The sequence below is a fragment of the Ciona intestinalis genome, chromosome 1, assembly GCF_000224145.3.
Source record: "Ciona intestinalis chromosome 1, KH, whole genome shotgun sequence".
Lineage (NCBI taxonomy): Eukaryota > Metazoa > Chordata > Ascidiacea > Phlebobranchia > Cionidae > Ciona > Ciona intestinalis.
The window spans coordinates 3205020-3229829 of record NC_020166.2 but is presented as its reverse complement, the minus strand read 5'-3'; the positions used below and the strand labels follow the sequence as shown (position 1 = coordinate 3229829).

The 24810-nt window shown below is 34.3% G+C and overlaps 4 protein-coding genes, 1 long non-coding RNA gene and 1 other non-coding gene across 8 annotated transcripts in view; 1 reads left to right on the top strand and 5 right to left on the bottom strand.

Moving 5' to 3' along the window:
• Positions 1-4326, bottom strand: part of LOC104266806 (protein DEK) — a gene marked incomplete in the record, with an annotated part of 4926 nt that extends 600 nt beyond the window's left edge. Inside the window, 6 exon segments of the mRNA XM_009863904.3 lie at positions 1-59; positions 813-907; positions 1193-1301; positions 1635-1764; positions 2372-3215; positions 4140-4326. Coding sequence (XP_009862206.1) covers positions 1-59; positions 813-907; positions 1193-1301; positions 1635-1764; positions 2372-3215; positions 4140-4205 — 1303 coding nt within the window.
• Positions 4327-5335: 1009 nt separating this feature from the next.
• On the bottom strand, positions 5336-8592 carry LOC100176998 (plant intracellular Ras-group-related LRR protein 7-like). Its single transcript, XM_002120661.3, has 4 exons — positions 7774-8592; positions 6924-7135; positions 6101-6300; positions 5336-5566 (listed from the first exon to the last, which is right to left on the bottom strand). Exons 1-4 carry the CDS (start codon positions 8245-8247, stop codon positions 5367-5369), a joined length of 1086 nt encoding a protein of 361 aa, XP_002120697.1. The 5' UTR covers positions 8248-8592; the 3' UTR covers positions 5336-5366.
• Positions 8593-8652: 60 nt separating this feature from the next.
• LOC100183240 (tRNA selenocysteine 1-associated protein 1-like) lies at positions 8653-14368 on the bottom strand. Of its 3 annotated transcripts, none has more exons than XM_026833551.1 (10): positions 14211-14368; positions 13896-14120; positions 13759-13841; positions 12998-13109; positions 12508-12560; positions 11918-12049; positions 11257-11376; positions 10587-10752; positions 9817-9955; positions 8653-9162 (listed from the first exon to the last, which is right to left on the bottom strand). In XM_026833551.1, the coding sequence occupies exons 3-10, from the start codon at positions 13827-13829 to the stop codon at positions 9020-9022; spliced, it is 936 nt and encodes a 311-aa protein (XP_026689352.1). In that variant the 5' UTR covers positions 13830-13841; positions 13896-14120; positions 14211-14368; the 3' UTR covers positions 8653-9019. The 3 variants fall into 3 exon arrangements, with proteins under 3 accessions (XP_026689352.1, XP_026689350.1, XP_002125303.1); XM_026833549.1 differs by having other exon boundaries at positions 13936-14120; XM_002125267.5 differs by lacking the exon at positions 13896-14120.
• Positions 10023-10072, bottom strand: mir4210 (microRNA 4210). The gene has a single exon (NR_034606.1). It is a non-coding gene; the product is annotated as a microRNA 4210 (primary transcript).
• LOC113474075 lies at positions 12007-12344 on the top strand. The gene is made up of 2 exons (XR_003395737.1): positions 12007-12084; positions 12268-12344. It is a non-coding gene; the product is annotated as an uncharacterized LOC113474075 (long non-coding RNA).
• Positions 14369-14584: 216 nt separating the features above from the next.
• zf(u1like)-5 (Zn-finger (U1-like)-5) lies at positions 14585-24804 on the bottom strand. Its single transcript, XM_002124757.3, has 15 exons — positions 24682-24804; positions 24490-24564; positions 22976-23044; positions 22558-22588; positions 21142-21252; positions 20422-20561; positions 19813-19962; positions 19431-19464; positions 19176-19206; positions 18998-19110; positions 18011-18632; positions 16829-16969; positions 16429-16516; positions 15641-15717; positions 14585-15367 (listed from the first exon to the last, which is right to left on the bottom strand). Exons 2-15 carry the CDS (start codon positions 24562-24564, stop codon positions 14710-14712), a joined length of 2340 nt encoding a protein of 779 aa, XP_002124793.1. The 5' UTR covers positions 24682-24804; the 3' UTR covers positions 14585-14709.
• Between the last annotated feature and the right edge of the window lie 6 nt (positions 24805-24810).

The following is a 24810-nucleotide window of genomic DNA, read 5'->3' as shown; positions in this document are numbered from 1 at the left end:
TTTTCTTGATCGGCACGTCGCAAACATCAATCGCCCATTTGAGATTGGAAAGAGTGAAACTGTAAAAAAAAAAAAATATATAACATTGTGAATATTAAACTTTGCGGGTAAATATTTTTCATTAGTTGAGGGGTACAGGGATCAGAACCCCTTTGTGGGAGTAACCGTCGAGCGGCATTATGGGGTCTCTATTAGTCAGAAATAAAGAGATGTGTTTTGTTCAATGAGGGGGGGACATAGACCTGGGATTTGGGGAAAAGTTGTTTACATCAGGACCTAGGGTGAATAAATGAATGAATGTAACTTACTTTATCCTCGCGTGGCCGGAAAAAGACAGTCGTTATCACACAGATTTAACACCTCATGCCAGCTTACGAGTTACCATGTATGTTACTTTGTGAGTGATTATTTTTTTGGATTTTTTTCGTTTTTTATGTATGGCTTATAATTTGTACAATCCATTAGTGACCACTGGGTTAGAGCAATTGCCGTTAAGTGTCTTGCCCAAGGACTTATACGCCAACAATGGTAGCAGCGTCGAGCCTTGAACCCGTTACCTCTGGGTTACAGGCAGGCACGCTAACCACTACCCCACAGCGCTGGGTGTAAGCAATATAATTGAATATTCTTTCCAAACACTAGGACAAAAAAACAAAGCAGTAATAAACCATTAAGTGTTAAAATGGTGATTTAACTTGGTCTAGATGATACAATAATTTTGGCATCGCAGCCACTGCTTTTGGAATATTTTTTTTTAGTTAAATTTAAAACTGTACTTTAGAAAAATAAATAACATAGATTTTGCTCCTTACCGTCCGATATAATCTTCTTTCTTCTCATATTCTGGACTGTCCTTTTCGAACAGGAACCCAGAAAAGTTCCTGATGTTGCTTTTACAAGAGTGCGGCTAAAACACATAATTTTTTATAATCATTAGTTTATAACTATCATAAGTCATAACTTATTTTACTCACATTTTTTAATATTCATAATTTATTTTACTAACATTTACATAAAAACAAAATAATAAATATTATATTATATATATACATGTAAGTCATGTATACATATAATCTAACTATTATGCTGCTAGAAATTCAGTTTTTCCACAAAACTACAGGCAAAGCAATAAAGTATTATATTATGGGTGACAACTGACTAGGGTTACATTACTGAAAAAAAAAGGACTCACATTTCCAAAATTGCCAAAAAACAACTTATGAATAATTTTCAAATCCTCTCCGCGATTTCTCAGCAACTGTGTCTCTACTCTAGGATGTAAACCAAGCCGTGTTCCTTTTCTGTGTGAAACAATAAAAAACATCAATTTACAGTGTTGCCCATATGATTTGGGATTACAAAATTAGAAACAAAGCTGAAAGCACTAAATTGGTAAAACTTTCTGCACTTTATTGAACAATATTTTATTTGCTTTAAACGATGTGTGTTAAATTTATTTCAGAGTAATATGAGTCTAACTATGACTGTGTTTAGAAATAAAAAAAATAGCGTCAATTGTCAATTTTTTTAAAAATATTTATATATAAACCCTAAGACCTTAAAATATATCTCATAGGTCATGCAGTAATGGTAATCAATCTTTATAACTGACATGTGTCACATATTAAACATACCCTGGTTGTATTTCAACATTCTTCTTCTTATCAGAGGAAGGTGCAGGTACGTCGTCATACGTAAATCTTGCTGTTTTCTTTCGTTCTCGTTTTGCTTTTAAAATTTCAACAGGTCTCTCTAATAAGCCAGCTGGAATGAATAATTACAATAAAGCAATTTGGTGGTGCTTAAAATGTCTGTGTTTTGTATTCTGTAATAAATTAACCCCGAAAAGACACATTCTGAAATATTGGTTTCTAATGGTCACAAATACATTAGTCACAAGACTCACATTCCCTATTATAGCAGAACCAAATACAGACATAGCTAGGCGTGTTTTGTCACATTTGCCAATGTCTATTGCCCAACATAAATGCCAAATTTATAATAATATAAACATTATAAAGCTGTTTGTTATGTCCGAACTGCGATACATCTGAACTAAATTCATGTATGCCACACTCCTAGAAATTGCAAAACTTTACAGTCATAGATTTAAGGAACCCAACACGTTTAAATACCAGTTGAACGCACTTGTGTAGTGAATGACGCATCGGTATTGACATATTTTAACAAACGTAGACAAAGTTTGTTTGCAGTAATAATGGCGTCTTTGTTTGGTCGAACCTAATTCCTTACGCATTATTAGTCCGGAGAAAATCAAAGGGTTGCCAGGCAACCCTGCAACCTCGTAACTTTATGCCAGTTTTTACAGTAATGAACTTACATGAATAGAATAATATTACAATAATCTTACGCGGTAATTCTTCTTCATCTGCATCAGCTTCGTCATCAGAACCTTTTTCTTCACCAACCGGATCTTCAGACTTTTCATCTTTTTTTTCTTTGACTTCAGATGCCTCTTCCATTTCTTCAGCAACCTCCTTTTTCTGCTCATCCACCTCCATGTCTTCCTCCGGTTGATCCTTGACAACTTTATCTTCAGAGGAACTTTTTTCTTTGGATGAGACTTTTGTCCCAGAAGACTCTTTTTCTGGTAAAGACTTTTTTTCTGGTGAAGATTTTTTTTCTGGTGAGAACTTTTTTTCTTGTGGGGACTCTTTTTCTGCTAAGGGCTTCTTCTCTTGTAAAGACTCTTTTTCTAGTAAAGTTTTTTTTTCTGGTGAAGACTCTTTCTCTTGTGGGGACTCTTTTTCTTGTGAGGGCTCTTTTTCTTGAAAGGACTCTTTTTCTAGTAAAGTTTTTTTTTCTGGTGAAGAAAAAAACTTTTTTTTTTTTTCCCCCTCTTGTGGGGACTCTTTTTCTGGTAAAGACTCTTTTTCTGCGGGGGATTCTTTCACTTGTGAGGATTCTTTCACCTCCTTTGACTCGTCATCCACTGTTGATGTCACGTTTGCATCTTCAGAAGCAGAAGTTTCCTTCACAGCATCTTCCGGAGCATCCACACTCCCCTGCTCCTTGTTCTTACCATCTGTTTCCACATTTTTCTGTGAAGTGTCTACAGAATTATCATTGTCTGATTTTTCATCATTTTTTTTCTCTGTCGTTTCAACAGTTAGTTCTGTATCTTTCCCCTTATTCACATCTACATCTCCAGCACCTTGTTCTTCTGTTTCTTTGTGGTTTTCAGCACCGTTTGTCTGCTGGACAAAATACAAAAAAAGAAAATGTAAAACTGTTGTGGCTGACTTGATTTAAAAGCTACAACTTAAATACATATATATATAACACAACTATATAAACACAAGTATAAGACCATATCTAGGGATGCACATTACAGAATTCCGAATCCATGAGATTCAGTCCTTTTGTCATCACACGTCATCTCATAAACTATATTAACAATTTTTTAACCTTATTAACTAAAAAAAAAATATTTTTGTGTTTGTGGAACTTTCGAGAGTAAACGTTTTGCAACGCCTTTTCATAGCCTGCTATACGTTTCATGACGTAAAAACTACCCAATAGTACAATTTTTGATCATTTTACAGCTCATGATCCAACAAGGCTGCTATGAAAGAGTCAATAAACTGACATATGTGGGAAAAATTATTTTTTCCGATAAATATAAAAAGATTCGAAATAAAGTATTCTAGGATATCCTAGAATACCTAATTATTCTGTAATGTGCATTCCTAACCATATCACATTAATACAAAACATGTATACAAGCCAGCCTGCAGTGAATGGCAGGTGTATGAAGAGGTAATCCTTTAGCTGGTGGCTACCTAAACGTTTGGTTTCAAAATGTTCTATCGCCATAATTAATTCCCCACCTGTCCAATTTTTAATTCAAAAAATTAACCAAATCCGTATCGAAAATTAACTGTAGGATTTCGCAAACACATGCTGTGTCTTTGTAATGTATGTGCTTTGCATGCCATTAGAACAAGTGCACTCGAAAAACAATCTCTTGCACGCGGAAGATTTCGTCAGGAACTGCCACATTCTGTATACTGGTATACAAGCAATAGGAATAAAATAAGTAGTTCAACCAGCACAAACAAATTCATATTTTTTACTTTAAGTTAGTATTTTTTAAAAATAAGAATAGACAAACAAACCTTGGTATCCACGCAAGAAATGTTCTCAATTTTTTCTTTTTGTTCAACCAATGTACTGTCTGACATTTTGTGACAATTATTTGGCAAGAGTGTAAAAGATGGTAAAATTTAAAACTCCAATTGTGCAGACAGTGTAGTGATTATTTTCTTTTTAATTTATTTATATTCTATAATATATTTAGCTGTAACACATTGGTAACGGTTATAAAAGATATGAGTATTATTAAGTTTATAACTTATTGATAAGTACACAAAATGCAATATGGGAAGAAATGAAAAAAATCATAACAAATATCATCAACGTTATACGGCGAAACGGCGTTACCAGCGCGCAAATACTTAATTCTTTGTGAATTTTTTCCATTTCTCGCTAACAAAACTTAACATTGTAATATAACGCTAAGATCTGGAAACTTGTTCCCATAAGCACTGTTTTATACAGAATAAAACATACATACTTCATTAACAACTTTACGCACTGACTGATTTGCTTTGGAAAACAACTCACTCAATGCAATTAGTTATTTTAATAACGATTCGTACCACGTAGACTAATATCGACACTACAAGCAACATCGGAACGAGTGAGTATAGAAGCCATGTTTTTCCCGCCGAAACGGTTTCTGCTAGGTGACGCTAGAAAATTTAATCGGGGCTTTACAATAATAGAACATAATTTAAGATATATCTCTTCTAATAAAGTAACGAAAATAATAATTAAAAGTAAAGAACGGAACAACCAGCAAAGCGACGGTCGTTATAACCGACGGTCGTTATAACCAGAGTTTGATACAGTTTTACATTAAATTAAAGCTAGTTAAACGTCAAGGGTGGTATGCAGAAAGTATATTTAAGTTTTTGTTTGATCTCTGTTTAGCTAAACTAAGATCAAGGAAAAACTTAAGTATACTTCTGCATAACATCCTAAGAATAAAAATAAAATTTGAACAAACTGGGTTTCAGAAAACTAAACATAATAGTAGGGTGGGGGAAGACGGGACACCTTTGACATAATATCAAAACATGCTAATCATGTTTTAAACAATTAACAACGGTCTATAGCCTATATGGGAGTCGTAAGGATTCGGTTTTATAATTCTTTGAATGTTCTTTGTTTACTGAAAAAATAGTATGAATAGGTGTCCATCTCCCCCACCTTTCTATATTCCCTAAACCTTTCAGTGCAGGCTAAAGTATAAAATATTAACTTTTATTTTTATAGTCTTCTCATGTGACAGTAGATGTACCATCAGCTTCCATATCTTCGTGAAAGTATTTTCTAATTGCGTAAACGCCTAACTGACAGACGTCCATTGGCGGTCGAACAAGCGGATTTCCCGCAATATTGGATGAACAGGGTCTGGAACCCCAGTCAAGTCGAAACAGCTCACCAAAGTCACGTGGCAGTTCTTTAAGGCAGTTTTCTCCTGAAGAGACAAAAAAGTAGTAAGAACAAATGCGTGCTGATTGGGTGCTGTGCTGGCTTCGTAGACGCCTCGTATATATACGTAAGCCGTTTTAAAATTAAGAAACTCTATTTACTTAATTTGGACCCCTTGTGGCCACTATATAGGTTGGAGCAATTACCCATCAAACTGGTGTTCAGTGTCGTGATATATTACAGCCTGGTGCTTTGCGCATGCAACGCGACGTCACTACGCATTCGCAGAAGGTCGGATCAAATATAACGTCAACCCGGACCAAATTTAACGCAACACTCTGTTGAAAACGGTCGGGCCACGAGGTTTAAACGTTGAATTTGTTTTCGATTAAAAGCCAGCAGAACCGAGTTATTTTCTTTTTTTATACCAAAGACCATACTTATTTCTCCATTATAAAGTTAACCGCTTTCATATTAGTTTAAAAAGTCGTTGTTCTATTTAAAAACACAATCAGAAAAAATGGGTTTTAAGTTGCTGATAGTATTCTATCCTGTCGCATATGCATTTCAGTTCACTTACCGAGCCAGAGACAAGTCAGGTTTGTTAAAGTTGAAAAGGAGCTTGGTAGTTTTTCAATTTTATTCATAAAGAGCAGCAGTGTATGTAGAGATTCTGCAAGCATTCCTATTTCTTCAGGAACTAAATCTAAATCGTTGTCGGTGATATCTAGGAACCCGAGATTGGATAAATGACAGACAGAAACCGGGAGTGAACAGAACCTGCAACAAAAAGCATGTGGTATATTAATCTTCTCATGAAGTGGCAACCCAATGTAAAACAATACTATAATTGGTTGAGGCAAACTTATTGGGTTTAATCTTAATGGTTAGGGTAAAAGATGTCAATGTTTTTATTCTCTTTATCGTCCCATTTGGTAGTAAACAAAGAATGTTTACAGAATTATATAAGGGGATTCTAACAACTGTGAAACTGCGTTGTTAATTGTTTAAGGTTGGAAATATAGGGTATTTTGTGCTAACGATATCCATCTTGCCGTACATTAGTATGCTGTGGGACAGACGGGACATCTTCAGCACGTAATATCCAAATATCCGGATGATGTTTTAAACAATTAACAACGTTCTACATACTCTTTGAATGTTGTTTGTTTACTAGCAAATTGCGAGAATGAGAAAATAGAATGAAAATGTGTCTCATCTTTCCCATCCTATATATAATTTATACTATAACAATTATCATTAAAAAATCTTGCAACGATATGAGAGGCTGGTAAGAGAAACAATTAGTATTCCTCAAACAATGTAAACGTCTTTATATAAAGAGTGTATAGCCAAGGTGTGTGTTTTGGTGAATAAAAGGCCTATAACACGTATTCTAATACCTGTTGTTTGCCAAGTGTAAACTTGTCAAGTTCTCTAAATTAGAAAAGCCGTTCGGTAGCTCGGTTAAACAGTTGTTGCTCAGAGTTAAAGCTTTTAGTTGTTTCAAACATGAAATTTCTTCTGGAATGCTCTCAAGCTCGTTTGTGTCCAACACTAGGGTTTGTAGGCTTTGAAGTTTCCCAATTTCTTTCGGCACGTATGGAAGCTTATACTGGTTATAAAGAAAGAATAAATCTGTTTACCGAGACTGAAGCTCAATCCATTTTTTATTTTTTTTCCGAACTTGTAATAGAGTGGCGAAAGACGGGTCTCTTTTAACACATAATGTCCCAATCGTGTTTTGAATAGCGCAATTCTTTCAGTGTTATTTGTTTAATACCAAATGGAACGATAAAATACAATGAAAAGTTGTTCTATTTCCTCCCACCCTACAATATATTATAACACGCTTTGTCAAGATAACTATAAATGATGAGTTCACACCAATAACATAAATGACCATTTTAGTTAACAGGTAGGCATAAACCGCATTTGTGTATATAGAAACGAAAATAGTTTTTATCGTTACCCAATGTAGTGTTATACTTTATTAGTATACCGGATGTAATTTCTCAAGGGCAGGGAAAGATGGGCCTTCATTTCATTCTATTTTTTCGTCCATTTTAATAGAAAACAAAAAACATTCAAAAAATTTTAAACCGTATTATCACGACTTCCATAGACCGTTGTTAAAAATTCAAAACACGATCAGGATATTTGGATAACGTATGCTAAATCTGTCCCGTCTTTGCCCACCCACTATATATGAAAGAAATCTCTATGGAGCTGAAAAATGTATTCTTAACTCACACTTAGGCAAGATTCCCTTTCGGGACTCAGGAATAGTGATTCCAAATCCGATAAACGGAATATCTCCATAGGTATTTCAGCAAGTTCCAAACCTCTCAACTTCATTGTTTTCTTCTTTTTATTTGGGCATTCTTTTGTTGTTGAACTCGATGGACTTTTCTGCCGAACTCGTGCACGTAAAGCAAGTTTTTCTTGCATGTTATTTGTTCGAATGGGCATAGTTGATCTGTCTGTCTTTAGTCGACCAGCAGTATTTGCAAAAACTGGTATACGGGTTTCGCTATTGTCGACTAACACCTTATCTGGATACACCTGTGTTGGGCTATAATCATTTCTCGGGCTATTCTTGCGGTGTTTTCCAGAGGGAATAGGTATCTTGCTTTTACGTGCTCTGTCTTTACGAAGATCAAATATACTTAAGGTTTCATGAGGTCTGTTTGACCAACACGAACCTTCGTAAGTTCCAACATTCATGCTGTTAGTACGGAATCACAGTATTTAGGTGGTTAGTTCAAGTTATTCATGTGATTACTGCTGACAATTAACTAAAAAATTAGAAACATACATCTATTAATTCAACACGGTCTTTAATATAAGCTATATCTGAAACCTAATGTACCTACTAATATTTTGTTCAAGAACTCACTTTGAACTGCTACGCTTACAGCTATATACCTAAAACCAATATTCCGGCTTCAAAGTAACACAATTACGTTTTAACATACGCCCATAATAGCTGGTCTCGCTTTCCAAGTCAATATTTTCATAACAGAATGAACACCGAGCCTTACCAGCCACACAAAGGAAGCCACAGACGCACTCATTGTGGGGAACAATAAACCGCGAATACTAATCGTAAAAGTTAAGACAACAAACTGACTTAGAAGGGGCCATGAGAGTTTTAATTGAAAATGGTTTGTATAGATGATAATTTGGCGGTGTTACCACGCTTGGTAGAAACAGTAACTAAAAACGGCGGCAGAAACGTCTAATATTGCCCGAAACAAAACCTTTTAAAAATACGCTTTTCCGAAGTATAGCGTTTTTTTTTGAAACAATAACAAAAACTTAACAAAAACCAAAAATGCGGCCAAGAAAATATAACAACGTATATGTGCAGTATGGAATATTACATAAAACTGTACACCAGCTCATTTCTTATTATCTTAGCGTTAATATAACGTCTTAAAAAAGCGGCAACGAAAAATGTGGAAATTAGTTCAAAAATGTTAATAGTTTTATCAAGTCAGGATCTAATGCTATAACTTGGGATTTTAGAAGTATAGGAGTCTATTGGTTGCCAGTGGCTACCTAGACAATCAATTAGTAAAGTCTTTTGGGCAATGTATGCAGCGTTTTCGAATTCTTTGTTGAATGCAGGATTGGGGTCTGCATGAAAAATGAAATGTTGGTTGCTAGATAGGTAGGATTAAAACAATCATGTCAGTAGTTAAATTCGAAATTTTTTCTGCCTTATGTATTAATCTCGAAAACGGAAAAGACTTTTAACCAACCAGATTTAACTCAAAACCATCATAGGAAAGGGGGCAAAAGACTCAAATGGTCAAAAGAGTTAAAACCCATCATAGGGAAGTTCAATGCTCGACACTTACACAATAAGGGGCAAAGTCGTATGTGTGTCCTTAGGCAACACACATAACTGTAATTCAAAGTTTAAACATAACTGTAATTGCTTATAACTAGCAAAAATATTAAAAACCAATAACCTATAAATTTACATGTGCCGTAACTAATTTTCCCAGCCAAATAAGAATATAGTAGGGTGGGGTTAGACAGGACACATTTAGCACATAATATTCAAATATTGTGATTGTATTTTAAACAATTAACAACAGTCTATGGAAGTTGTGAGGATACGGTTTTATAATTCCAAACAATTTTTGTTATGACCAAATGGGATAAGGAAATAAAATGAAAAATGTGTCCTATCTTTCCCCACACTACTATATATAAATTTAACAAGTCACTTAATGCTAACCACAACAATGGCAAAAATCAACAGAGATATTAGCAGAGACATACCCTCAAGTTTATTGTTGTTGTTTTCTTGCTGGTGCAACCTGCTGGCTTGATAGTGCTCGGTTGAAGCATATTGCTCAACATTAGCTCTCGCATATGCCTGGCTGTTTTGTGCTTGCTGTTGGTAGTAGCTGTATTGTTGCTGTAAAAAAGTAGATTAAATAAAAAGGTGAATACATAATAACATACTGTAAGTATTTTTTATTTTATTCAAAGAATATGTATGTAAGTTATGTAAGTTACATACATATTCTATAAACACAGTAACAAAGACAAAAACATAATTAGAACAGCGAAGAAATGAAATTAGCAACAAGCAAAATGTTAAAAACATTGTTTGAATACAGTAGCCTAATGAAGATCAAATTAATCAGGACAGCGAGGAAAATCGAATTAATAACAAAACGAGACTTAAAAACAGAAGTGTGTAAAAAGTAGGTAAGGAAAAAACTTGGGAAAATATAATATAAACTAAGACCAAGCTCTTTTGCATTGCGTTTTAAATTAAACAAATTAAGGAGTAATTTAAATTTTAAGAAATATGTCTCTTAATAAAGGTTTTCCAAATGGTCAGATCTATACAAAGCCTATTTAGGTAAACTAGAAAGTAGAAATGCAACCATATATAAGTATATGCGGTAGTATAAAGCAGTACTTTGTAGTTTACTACCAAATAAACCGTTTTTGTTTTGTTTTGATAAAAATATGCTGCATAATAAATAAAAAAGTGTTTTTCAATTTTCATTATATAAGTAAAAAAAGTTTTTTCTTACCTGATAGTTGTAATAGTCACAATACTGTTGGTAGTATTTATACTGGTCAGTGTATTGCTGCATTTGTAACAACTGTTGTGCGTATGCTGTAGCATCATCATAAGCTGTAGGTATACTGGCAGTGGTTGTGTCTGTTGTGCTACTGTTGGTACTTGGGGCCATTTTTCTGTCATTTTAAGTTTGCAATCATAAGAGAAGTGGACAGTTTTTTAAAATGAAATTTGTTTATTTTTAGAATATATAGTAGGGAAAGGAAAGATGGGACACTTTTTCATTATATTTTATCGTCCCATTTGGTAGTAAACAAAGAACATTCAAAGCATTCTAAAACTGTACTCCTCACAATACCCATAGATCGTTTTTAATTGTTTAAAACCGATCTTGATATTTGGATATTTTTTGTGCTGAAGGTGTCCCATCTCACCCCATCCCACTATAATTCTCTAACCGTAACAGTTTAAGCAAAATTAGAGACAGACAGCTAACTATGATCTTTAATGTATTTTTAATATAAAACCTTTTACATACAGGTTTTTCTTAACCTAAGTAACGTTTAATGAAGTAAGTGACATTGAGAAAATATCTGTGAATTTAGATAAATGCATCACTGTATTAAATCTCTTTTACCATCACCATCTTTTTTGTTAATTTAATAAAACATTACACTCACCCTTTTGGTGTAGCGACACTAACACGAATAGGTTTTGCCCCAAGACCCCTAATCCCTTGCATTTCTTGTAAAGCTCTTTTCTGTTCAGCTTCATCACTAAACCGAACAAATCCATATCCTCTGTAAAAGTGTTACAACATGTTAGAGTTAGAATTTTTTTAAATGCAGGGCAGGCAGGGTAGGTAAATAAAATGTGCAATCTAAAGGCTCGTGGTTGTTACCATTGTGGGCGTATATGTTCGTGCGCAAAAACTTAATTGCAAAAAAAAGAAAAAATCCAAAAAATAATCACCCACAAAGTAACATATAGGGTAACTCCAAACTCGTAAGCTGACATGGGGTGTATGAAACAGAACACCCATGTTATAACTTATAATACAACCAATCAGTCAAAAATCATTTTACAGAAATGTGCCTTGGGCTATTTTTGTTTTCTTAACCACCTAACACTCACTGGTAAGAGTATTTGCACATAATGAGAAACACTCTACTTTTGTGTACAACAATATACTGCAACATTTTCAACCAACTGAAGCATTTCAAAAAATGGCACCACACAAAATAGGAATGCTACAATGAATGTCATACATAAAAGGAATGCACCAATTGCTTAACCGACAACGCATGCACTGTAGCTTAACATAGATAGTAATTGCAATACCTTGAAATCCCTCCTTCTTCATACATTATCTTTGCCCCTTTCACCGAGCGATATCTCTTCAAGAAAAAGTCTTCTAGTTTATCATCTGTTACTGTGGCATCGAGGTCACCAACAAATATTGAAAATGATGGTCTGTTTGGAACAATTTGAGGCATAGATTAATGAATGTAACTTATTTAATTATGTTGTTAACTGTAAGCATGTTTCAACAACTGTTGTTTTGTCGCTATAACCTGAGTTTTCGTTTAAAATATTTTTAAATATTCGCTACCGTTATCAAGAGACAGGTAAACTGGTAAAGTTATTATACACCCTTTGTGGCAAGATAATAACCTAAGATATAAACCAAGGGGGTTTTGTTTCATACACTCCATGTTCACTTCTGAGTTACTAGATAGGTAAAATTGTCAGTAATGCATTTTTGTTTTTTTTCTAAATATAAATGTAAGGTCTTTGGGTGATTACGGAGTTCGAAACGAAGTACAGGTAGTGGATTTAGGTTGAGGACTTTCTGACTTTAAAATTCTGTTCAGCTGTATAGTTACACATGTTGACTCGAACACTGAATGTTAATATTGAATGTAACATACCCAATATCCCACATTTTCCCAGCTTGAGATCTGTTCAGTCGAAATCTCTTTGGCTGCATTTAACAGAAAAAAACACAAATGAAACACTAATATAATCAATGGTATGACTATATGAAAATGTACCAAACAACAATGTTTAGCTTAGTTATAGGAATAGCTATACGTGGGTTGTAATGAATGGTCAAGGGTAATTTACACTTAAAACAACCAAACATTTGTTTGGATACACATGTAACATGCCTACAAGGGGTGCCTGGCTTGCCATGCGACCCATTCTTTTGTGTGTTTTAGACCTTAAAACAGGTTTTACCCTTCTGTAAGGTCTCCATACAAACTAGTGTGGCCAAAGCATACTGCAATCGCTATGTATGTAAGGGTGTAACAGCATTTTAACAAAGTCAGTGTCACTTAAAATGTCACTAAAAATTTAAAAAGCATATTCATATGCATCAGCCTTTTAAAAATTGCCACTGTAAAAACTTTAACTCACAGGATTACTTCCATTAATGGTTGTTCCGTTGACAAGTTTCAGCACTCTCTCAGCTTCAGCTTCACTTGGGAACTCTATAAAACAATAACCCGCTGGCAGGCCATTGTCCTTCCTGTTAACACAACTGATTAGCCGCAACTGGTTCCATGTTCTTAACATTGGAAATTACAAGACACCTGTACAACAGCTTCAAGAATTGTAGCTTGTGCCGCCCATCGGGGATTTTAACTTAAATATCTGGATAGCATGGCAGTGCTACGAGCAGGACAAAAATTTCGGTAATGATATTAATATATAAAAAGCAATACTGGGCAGCACTTGAGAATCAACTGGTTACTGATTTCCAGCTAGAAAGAGTTAATATAACCAGCTGTATAAAAAGATTGGAAGAAAGTGGGTTATAAAATCAAGAGTGTGCAAACTTTGTCACTCGAGGTACAACTATAATTAACACTTTGTGACCACAAGTAACATTTTTATTTCAGATTAGAATTGTCTATGAACAGATGACAAAAATTGATGTAAATGTCAACTATTATATTTTGTTAAACTTGATGGCCAAAACACAGGTTGCACACTCCTGATTCCAATTAGAAGAATTTTATGACATTATTACAATTTTTTGAAAAAAATAGTAATATTGCATTTGCGATGTTGACTTCTTTGTTTCAGAATTATGAAGAGACGCCGAAAGTAATAAACTGCTAAAACCTGGAAACTAAAAAGTTCACAAGATTTGAATTTCAGATTTCAAGACTTACCTTCTGATAACTTTCACGGACACAGGTTGGCTTACTTGCAGAAATGCTTTGTTTACAAAAGTCTCGTCCATATACGGCTCCAACTGTAAGTTAGAATATTTTTGTAAAATAAGCAAGGACGTGCATTACAAACAGGCCTGAATGTGACGTGAAACTCCCAGCGTCTCATAACTGTACCTTACGCCACTGCCCGGTTAGGCATCGTTGCCTAGCATTGTAAAATTAAGTTGGTTGCATCAATATGTAGCGTGTGGGGTACACGCCCTTCAAAGGAAGCTATTTCAGCATTTCTTGCTTTAAACTTAATCCACTGACAAAGGTCGAGGCGCAATAAGCTAAACTATAACTTAAATCCCAACGACCTGCGAAGAAATTACTAATTTGCTGAAGAAACAGTATAAGTTTATGGCAAAACGTCAAGTGCAAAAAGAAATGCAGAAACGATAACTCACGTCTCCCATCCACAGTGATCTTGACATGGTGTTTATCTTTTAAAGCCCAACACAGCAGAAAAACTGAAAACACACAAGAGAATCGAAAAACCCAATCGTTTTGACTGATGTTTGCAGATAAAACTACTGCTATATCCTAACCCTCGCAAACGTTAAACCTGAACTGCGAGTCCGAAATTTACTTCTGACTTTATCAACAAAACCTCCGCACGGAGGCGCCAAACAAAACGTTTAAATTATTTTTCGGGTAGCATTAGTTTTCGGAATATTTCTAATCAAAAGCTGATATGTGAAGACCAATTCACCGACTTTATAATAGTTTAAGTTACAATATTAGTGTTTTAATGTTGACAATTCCTCAATAAAAAGTCCCATTCTAACAGATCAAAATTTGTATCCCACAAAACGCCACAATAAAGCAACAGAAAATTGGTATGTATTTGTAGCAGATACAGTTAAACATAAATAACAGATGGTTAAAAAAAGAACATGATGAAAATTACCAGCGATAATTGTCATGCTGTAATTTCCTGGGCCTATCCCGATTCTTAGGTTGCTCAAAGTCCACATTTTCACGAAATTCATATTCATTTTGTTCTTTTCTTATGTTTGAACGATCTTCTATTTGCGATTTACTTTCATAATCTGTGCTTTTACTGCTGTCTGCTTTACCAGACCAGACTGCAAGAGCAGCTTGCACAGCTGGTTGATTTTGAAGCGCCATTTTTATCTTTTCTAGAGCATCAGTGACACCGGACTTTGTGTTCACATCAATTATACTGTTAGATCTGTGACGCTTTAGCGGAACATCATCTTGGGGGAAGCCTCTACGGTCCTCTGGGGAATCTCTTTCATCACGACGTGGTCTCTCACGATCATTATAACGCTCCCGTGACCTTCTGGGTGGAGTCCTATCACGTGAACCACGTTCCAAATCACAATCAGAGTATTTTCTATATCGCCTACCACGCTCAGGAGATCTTCTGTACTTCCGACTATCTTTAGTTCTATAACGATCAGGTGAAACGCTGTTTCGAGTTTCACGATGGCGTCTTGGACTACCTCGCCTTGGAGAGTTACAAGGATCATATCTATCTATTGAAGGAGAACGTTTTCTGCTTCTACTTTCATGTCTCTCTATGGATGGTGATCGTCTTCTGGTTGTAAGAAATTAAAGTCATAATACATACATCAAATTAATTGATAAGTTGTTTACACTACTACATTTTACACTATGCCCACTAACTATGCATTCTATGATATAATTAAACATAGCAAGAGAAGAATATATCAATAGGAATGTGTTGGCCCTTGATCACTTAAAAAGGCAAGCAAAGTAACTTTTAGACTGGACCTATTAATGGCCACATGTTGGACCTGTTAATAGCCACATGTTTCCTGATTACAACAAAATCATTTTTTGTAAGTACCTGCTTGTGCTAGGTTGCAAAGGATCCTTATACTTGGACATAGTGGTGGTAACCAGATCTCGTATCTCTCGTTTTACCTGTAAAAAAGTTTAGTGCAAGTATGTGAGCTAGAATTTTTTACCAATAATATTGACCGATTTTGCCATAATTAAAGTTGTAATCTAACAGTCCAGCGTCGTAGCGTCCCTGCCTCTAACCCAGAGGTTATGGGCTCAAGGCTCTTTCCTGCTACCATTGTGGGCGTATGTGTCCTTGGGCAAGACACTTAACGGAATTGCTCCACCCAGTGGTCACTAATCGGTTGTCCAAATTATCAGTCAAACATAAAAAAAATTAAAAAATTCCAAAAAATAATCACCCACAAAGTAACATACTTGGTAACTCGTAATCTGGCACGAGGTGTATGAAACAGAACACCCGTGTTTGGCAACTGTCACTTTCTGGCCACTCGTTAGTTGTTACATTCATTCAGTTTTTTGTTAGTGACTGTCCAAGTATTATTACTGTAAATACTTGGTCTATTAATATTACAATGTGTTTGGTATATAAATGGCAACACTCAAACATACAAAATAAATGGACACAGATTTCAGGTTGCAAAGTTTTCCCAAGCTACAAAGTCATAACATTTGCAAAAAAACATTGGGTAGATTTTAAACTTTATATATTTCCTAATCTAATAAAAATACCCTAATTTTTAAACAATTATAAGTTAAATACAATACTGTTAAACCAACAGATGAAGTAATATAAAATAAAAAATAGGAGGAAAAAAATTAACAACTTACCTGGACCAATAAATTTTCCATTTTTTCTCTTTTCTCTTCTTCTGGTTTAGATAGGACAGTTCCCATTTGACGCATGTTGTCTCTCATCCTTAAGTAAAATAATATTTATCAGAATTTAACACAATGCTTATACATGCCCCTTGATTTCTTTGATAGCATAGTTTGATATCAACACTTGATTTATTATCTTTTGAAATAACAATGCTAAAAAAGCCAAAGAAAAATAAATACAGTATTACGATGACAAAACAGCAGCTTTCATGCACCTTAAAAAATGTATTTTTTAATTTTTTTTTCAATAAAAAATCATGATTCGAGATTTTTTTCTTTTACACTACCCAAATTTATTTAAAATAAACAACCATTTAAATTTTAAACCGATTAGTATAGTATGAGTTACCGTGCCAAATTGTCTTTATAGTTCTTTCTTTCCACAACAAGCAGATAAAGCTGTTTTCGTTCCACGTTATTCATTTGGAGAATTATTTCTCTCTCCAACCCATGGTCATCAAACGTACTTAACAAGTAATCAATTACCAGCCTGCGAGGAAAACAGCCGGTCAACTGGAATAAGTAGTCAGTATTTTAACTACATCTGTTGTTACCTACATGTAGGGATGCACATTACAGAATAATTAGGTATTCTAGGATATCCTAGAATACTTTATTTCGAATCTAGAATTCCGAATCTTTTTATATTTATAGGAAAAAATAAATTTACCCACAAAAGTCAGTTTATAGACTCTTTAATAGTAGCCTTGTTGGATCATGAGCTGTAAAATGATCAAAAATTGTACTATTGGGTGGTTTTTGCGTCATGGAACGTATAGCAGGCTATAAAAAGACGTTACGAAACGTTCACTCTCGAAAGTCCCACAAACACAACTTTTTTTTTTAAATTATTAAGTTTCAAAAAATGTTAACGGAGTTAATAAGCAGATGTGTCGTGGTCATTAAACAGAATACCGAAAACCAGAATTAGATTCGAATACAAAAGGATTTGAATCTCATGGATTCGAAATTCTGTAATGTGCATCCCTACCTACATGTTATTCATATATATATAGCAGGGTGGGGGAAGATCGAATATCTTTAGCATATAATATTTAAATATCTTGATTGTGTTTAAACAATTAACAACAGTTTATGGGAGTCGTGAGGATATGAATTTATAACTGTTCTTTGTTTACTACTAAATGGGACCGGGAAAATAGTAGAATGTAAAGATGTCCACTTCCCCCACCCTACTATATGTTTTTTTTTTGCATAAATTTTTTTCTATATGCAGGGTAGGCAGGATAGTTAGATACACATCCAGTGAAACAATTCTAATTAATTTGTTGTAATGTTTACTCATTAATACAGTGCATGGTTGTTGAGTTTGAGTAGGTTAACCAACATTAATTTTTTTCTTATATCTGAGTCTTTTTTTGCATACATTTTATTTTATATGGATGAGTTTGTTAGTAAGTGTAATTGGAGTTGGGCCTAAGCTAACACATTATCACACACACTGACACACACATGTTTGATTTGAGACTGTAAGAAAAAAATATAAAATAATATAAGTTTGCATATTTACCTGTTTTGATGTTCTTCTCTTTCCCGTGAAACCTGTAGTTCATGTGATACAGGATCATAATCACGAGGTAGAAAATCATGTGGATGTGGTCCACGTAAGAAATGAGGTGGAGGTGGTCTCATTGGTCGAGGTGGCCCGTGATATCGCATATCACGCTCATGATGGAAAAACTCACGAGGCGGACGGGGGCCATGAGGGAAAAAATTTCGTCGTGGTGGTGGTGCGTAAAATGGAAATCGACCCATATTTGGTCCATTTTGTGGAAAATTGTGACGTGGTCTGTTCATGAAACGTGGGCGGTGATCATGAGGATGATGCATTTCATGAAAATTATTCATGGGAGGGCCATGAAAATTATTCATGGGAGGGCCATGAAAATCATTCATAGGAGGCCCATGAAAATTTTTCACGGCAGGTCCTGCTCGATCTTCATGCTCGAACCAAGGTTTTTCATGAACGTTTGGCGGTTTTTCATGAAACTGCTCATGAGAAGGTTCATGGACCACATCATGGGAAACAGGTGGAAGAAATTCATTAGTCCCAGGTTTTGGGACCACTCCAGGAATCTTCTTTACTATTTTATCATAAATACTTTGATTTAGCAAAGCAAGTGGATCCACCTCTGAAAGTACAAAATATTATCAATGAATGAATGAATGTAACTTACTTTATCCTCGCGTGGTGGAAAACCGACAGTCGTTATAACACGGGTGTTCTGTTTCATACACCTCGTGCCTGCTTTTGTGTGTGAATTTATGTATGCTTGATAACAACCTGCAGTGACCACTGGGTTGGAGCAATTGCCAATAATGTCTTGCCCAAGGACACATACGCCCACAATGGTAGCAGTGACGAGCCTTGAACCCAATACCGCTGGGTTAGAGGCAGGTGCGCTAACCACTTTGCATTGGCACAGCGCATCAATGTCAAAGAACTCTATACCTGTATGGCTGTATAATATGATAAATATTAGTTATGATAACTTACGCTTGCGCTGTTGCAACAATTCCTCTCTCCTGTTTAACTCTTCTTCCTTTTCCCGGAGTTCTTGTTCTTTTTGAGACAGATTTATATCATCAATACCATTTATAGGGATAGGCCTGAAAAAGATATTGAGAAATTTTGAGTTGACTATTTCTGTCTGATTTACAAAACATTGACTTACTTTTTGAAAGGCACGACAATGTCACATGGTTCTGTAACAAAAAATTGTAAATGTAATACAGCATTTTCACAAAATAACGGACAGATTGGCAATGGTTTCATCTAGTGGCAAAAGGAGACTTGACATGCTTATAGAACTGTCCTACTAGTAAACATAAATTGTGGGCAATACTGCGGTAAAAATTTATAGGCACAAAACTATGTTGTACACACATCAAATTTCAAACAAATAAAAAATCTAACAAATGTGTCTTACGCTGTCCAATTTTGCCGTTTTCGTTCTCTCGAACCTGTGAATTTTTATCTTAAATTAATCAGAAACAAACTTTTACAAAAATAATCTAAAAAGTTTTCTACTGTATTGAGTGTCTATTCTATATAAATGTGCAGATCTAAAGTATGGGCTATTGCATTTGCTGCATTAATAAATGGGGTTATTGATGTTAGACAAGGATAGGTTTAACTCCTTTTCAACAATGTCATCCCAGATTTTACAAAAAAAGTATGTCCATATATTTTTATATTTCTTCAATAACTAATTTAGAATTTTTTTTTCTAAAGCACCCGTTGCGTTTATTCTGTGAGTTTACAACTACAAATACTTGATTATTTTGAAGCAAATATTTTATCCTACTTACTTGTACAGAAGCAATCACCTCTGGCCCGCCATATAAACCCATTATAATCTTGGCATGGAAGAATGCTTTTTCACTAAGCGTTGAATTACTTTGCTTGATGTAGTTAGGATACCCAGTGACAGCTTTGTATCGATCAAAATGATGTTGTTTCTAAAATAATTGAATATAAACTAAACACACAATAAGTAGGTCCGGCGCCGTAGCACAGTTGGTTAGCGCGCACCTGCCTCTAACCCAGAGGTAATGGGTTCAAGGCTCGTTGTTGCTACCATTGTGGGCAGATGTGTTCTTGGGCAAGACACTTGACAGAAATTGCTCCAACCCAGTAGTCACTAATGGGTTGTCCAAATTATCAGCCACACATAAAAAATGAAAAAAAAACACAAAATAATCACCCACAAAGTAACATACTTGGTAACTCGTAAGCTGGCACAAGGTGCATGAAACAAAACACTCGTGTTAAACAACTGCTGTTTTCCAGTTTTTAAAATATCAGGCTTTAAAAACGAAAATCAGCCATTTAAAATTGGCTTTTTAAGTGTGTTAAAAAAACAAGAACAATAATATAGATTACTTTATATAATCTATAGAATATTTGATGGATCTTACCATGTACTTGACCCGATGTTTTGTACTGCACACATGGTCGTAGACAATGTTAGAATCACTCGCAACATTACACAACTCGCAGAAGAAAGTTATTGCACCGTCCCCATCCTTTCTCCTATATTCAACTACATATTCAAGGCCTGTGTAAATGAACCACATTAGAAAATTTCTAGAACTGATCCACATTTTTGAAATTTTCCGCAAAATCAGGGTTGACAGTGTTAAAATACATTTTTACACGTATAGTTGTCAACAATAGGGAACCTTATTAATTAAGGTAATGAACAATAAATTTTAGACCTGCTTGTTTGTATAGACACATAACTGCAAAGTAAAAGCAGTATTTTTACACGTTATTTAGTGAAAATTATTGCACCTCTTGAAAAAGATTATTAAAAAACCGATACCAAATGGGGTAAAAATGCGATACTAAATGTACATTTCGGGGCAGCCCTGTCTACCCTGCAACCCCAGGTTTGCCACCTATAATTCTATTCCATAGTGGGTGGGGACTGTTTTTCTGGGACCCAGGATTTAGACCAGATTGGGTCTTGGCCTATTACCCCAACCTTTAAACTGCTTATGTAAGTCTAAATAGAACGTGCTCCATATGTGACCAACTGGCTACTGGACTCTTGTACATATGATTACGACATGCACATTATTTACATAAGACATAGTTTGTGTGAAGCCTATTAAACCATAAAAAATGAGCTTTACCAATAACTGGTTCTTCCTTTGCAAGACTATGAAAGTTTTGTTGCGCAGTCGATTCTTCTCTGTTTTCCAAAACATTAGTTGTGATGGTTTTGAAACTATTGCTGGACAAGTCTGCGAATCGTTTTAAAAAAATAGTCATTGAATAAGAACAATTACTTACAATCATAATATACAACATATGTAGGTAATATACAATATATTTTACACAACAAGCTGGAAAATATTTCTAAACCGAGTGGTCCAACTATGTACAGACGACAAACTACTTGCGAAGTTGCGAGCGAGAATGTAAAATATTACGGTGAATATTATTTTTTACCTAATATACTTAACTTGCTTACTACTACTATCTGTCATATACAGAACTACTAGCTTGTAAAATTAAACTAACTGTTTCTAATTACTTGCAATCAAATATAGTTGGACCACACATGGTTCTAAAAATTTATATACAGTTAATGATCAAATAAGTTAACACAGAATTTTACCTAAAAAAAATTCAAAAACTATATTATCTTTATTCTTAACCCTGTTTTAAGCAGAATAAAAGTTCATACTTTACGTATTTTGTATTCGGTGAGATACTACAGCCTAGCACGCAATTGAAAAATTTGAAAATACTTTGCGTAACAAGAAATCGACTATTTATGCAATGCATGTACCCAATTATTGCAATATTCAGATAATATATCTTAATGATCTGAAAATAAATATTTTTGTTGCAGACAAAATCTTGCTTTAAAAAATTAGTAGCAGGCTTCTTCTGATATTTCGGTAAGCGACAATTTTGCTGATTTAAAATTTAAAAACTAGTGCTTATGTGCTATCAACTGTCTTGTACACAACAATTATTTAACAACTGACAGTCTAGAGACTTTAGATGCGTCAAACCAAACCCAAACTTTTGTTTTGGTATGAACTATAAATCCATATTTGTGTTTTTAGACCATTAACCACTTGTTTTGCTTTAATTTTATTAGCATCAATTTTCGTTTAAAACCGAATGTAATCTCATGTGTTTTTCTTCTTGAAGTAATTAGCGTTGCCATTTAGACCAAACTTGATAATAAAGTTTGTTGAACCTGAACAATTACCTCTTTTAGTAATTGCCTACTACAGACACAATTTCACGCAACCAACTTGTTCTAATTCAAATGCAGTCTAGTTTTTCATGCCCTGACATCTAATGCATTAGTAAAGCCTGTAATTTTAAACTCTTTGCTTTATGCATCTAATTTGGCTTTTGTTTTTATTTATGTGTTTTGAACTATATTGCCTTTGCTTGTCTACTTTGTATTCAGACTTTTCTTTATGAAATTACAAAATATATAGGCTAATTTATATATATATATCAATATAAAACAAACAATGATGTAAAAAGTATTTTGCATTTTGTTACACATAACTTGTACTTACCCATGACAGCAAGACCCTTTTTACGCAAAATCTGATACAAAACAACATAAAAAAACTTGTTAACATTTGTTTTAATTTAAATAAACACCACAGAATAAAGTACGTTATACGTCAAAACGTGGTCAGTTAAATATGAAAGCTGTGACAATTTCGTTAAGGATAATTTTGAATTTTATTAAAAAAAACTGTGGTATAAAACTGAGGTGAGCAGAATAATAAATGCAAAAGCCAAGAATGCAACTGAAATGTTAAGATTATTCGGAGAAAAATATGTATCCAATATATAAAATTAGAATTTTAACTTGTAGGTAGCCTACCACTATGGTACACAATTTAATAAATTTTCCAAGAAAATAAAAAGGACAAAAAAATGTATATATATACAACTACTTTGTGGTTGAAAAAAGTATTTGATTACCTTGTTGTGCTTTTTCCCAGCATAATGTGTGTCCAATGCACTTTGTCCAGAGCAAGAAATATCACAAACCTTAAGTTACATTGGCAATCAAAGAAAGTGTGAAAATTCCAATTAACAGTATAAACAGCATTATTATAACAAAACATAACCTCATTCCACATTAAATTAAGTTCTGCTTGGCTAGCAAACAGAGCTTAAGTGGAACTATGTACAATGAAGTATATTGTCTGCTTAGTCCGTTATTTCTACTGACAACTTTTCTAATTTTTTTAATGCAGGTATTGTGCCTTTAAAAGATGCTGTCAATCTTAATAAATGCGATCTAACATATTATTATAAATAAACCAATTTAGGCGAATGCGTTTTTGAGTAATTACTGCTGAGCAATTCCTTTTCTAAAGTTTTATAGAAAAGGTTATTGTACAGCATGTAATACACACATGTTCCGTTTGATACTGTCTGGCGAGGAGAAGCTCTTAAAATTCCGCAAACCAACACCTGCAAGTTTGATAATCTCCAATATGTCACAACTCACAACTGCCACTAAATGTGACGTAAATGAGTAACAAACTGAGCAAGCATAAAATAACACCAACATAATGAATAAAAGTGTGGTTCCGTGCATAATATAGGATCATATAACTGATTTTCGCTTACTCCTGTTTCAACATATTCTAATAATTCCTTGGAGAATTGTTAACACTTCTAATACAAATTTAATACATTGTTTTTTTAGTTTTTAACTGTTTTACGCCTACTTTAACTAGGTCTTCTTTGTGAACATAATACAGTGGGCAATATTGCCAATTTGATTCAAAAATTACCGCGAAGTGGTTACCGACGCACTGTTCAGTGATACCAGGAATGCATATCATGTGCCAGATTCTTCAGTTAATGCATGTGCGTGATTATTGGCATAAAAATATAGTGAAAGCAATAATCAGAAGAGGCAGCGATAGCCAGAGACAAGAATCTTTGAAATAAATTCCTCTCCTTTCATTAGTGGTATCTTTGTGAGTTATTGCAGTACACAAATTTTTAGGGTTACGATGCGCAACGTAGGTTAATGCCCGAGTTTGTGCATTACATTGTACACATTAGGGCGGCCAATATTTATGTAGACCAATTTGTATTAAATAAATTCATCTAAAAGTGTATGTAGTTTGCATGCTGATATTTAACGACTGTGCGTCTTGTCTTGCCTGTGTGAGATCTAGTCAGAAACTGCCGTATCCAGTAGACTGGCCGTTTCACAAATTTTAAAAACGAAACTGATGTTACCTAATAAAGACTGACTAATTTTGCCGTGCAGTGTGAGTAGTAAAAGCAACTGATACATAGTCTATTACTAGTAAGATTACCATAATTAATATTTATTTTACACAAATTCAAATCAGTTTCACATTTTTTAAATAAAGTTTTAAATGTGTTTTGAAATACAACCATTTTTTTAGAAAACAGCCACAAAGTTATATATAAAAATTAGATATACATAAAAATGTGTGTTGGGCTACCTTGCAATAATATGTGGATCCAAAGTCCATTAACCCAGCATACTCATCTCTGTCATCGTCATAGTATTCTTCCATCTGGTTCAAATAGAAAATACTGACAAGGTAAATTTTATATTTAGGAAAAGGTTCACTTTTGGACATTTAAGATAGACCTAACTTAATAGGATAAGATTTAACAATATACAAATTTACCTTCTCGCAAAATTTAGATTCTTTATGAACTCCAAGCGTCCAAATTCCAGGGTTTAGTAGGTTTGAATAGTACTTGTGATGCTTTTCAATAAACAAATTCTCTAACACTACAGTAACGACGTAATCAAA

Coding starts and splice junctions, on each gene's coding strand:
- LOC100183240 (XM_002125267.5), bottom strand. CDS start 14,237: ATGTCAAGATCACTGTGGATGGGAGAC. Junction 13,110..13,758: donor TCCGTGAAAGTTATCAGAAG/GTAAGTCTTGAA, acceptor TTGTGTTAACAG/GAAGGACAATGGCCTGCCAG. Junction 9,163..9,816: donor CAACAACAATAAACTTGAGG/GTATGTCTCTGC, acceptor TTTTTCATGCAG/ACCCCAATCCTGCATTCAAC.
- LOC100176998 (XM_002120661.3), bottom strand. CDS start 8,247: ATGAATGTTGGAACTTACGAAGGTTCGTGTTGGTCAAACAGACCTCAT. Junction 7,136..7,773: donor AAAGGGAATCTTGCCTAAGT/GTGAGTTAAGAA, acceptor CTTTATAACCAG/TATAAGCTTCCATACGTGCC. Junction 6,301..6,923: donor TTACACTTGGCAAACAACAG/GTATTAGAATAC, acceptor TTTTTGTTGCAG/GTTCTGTTCACTCCCGGTTT.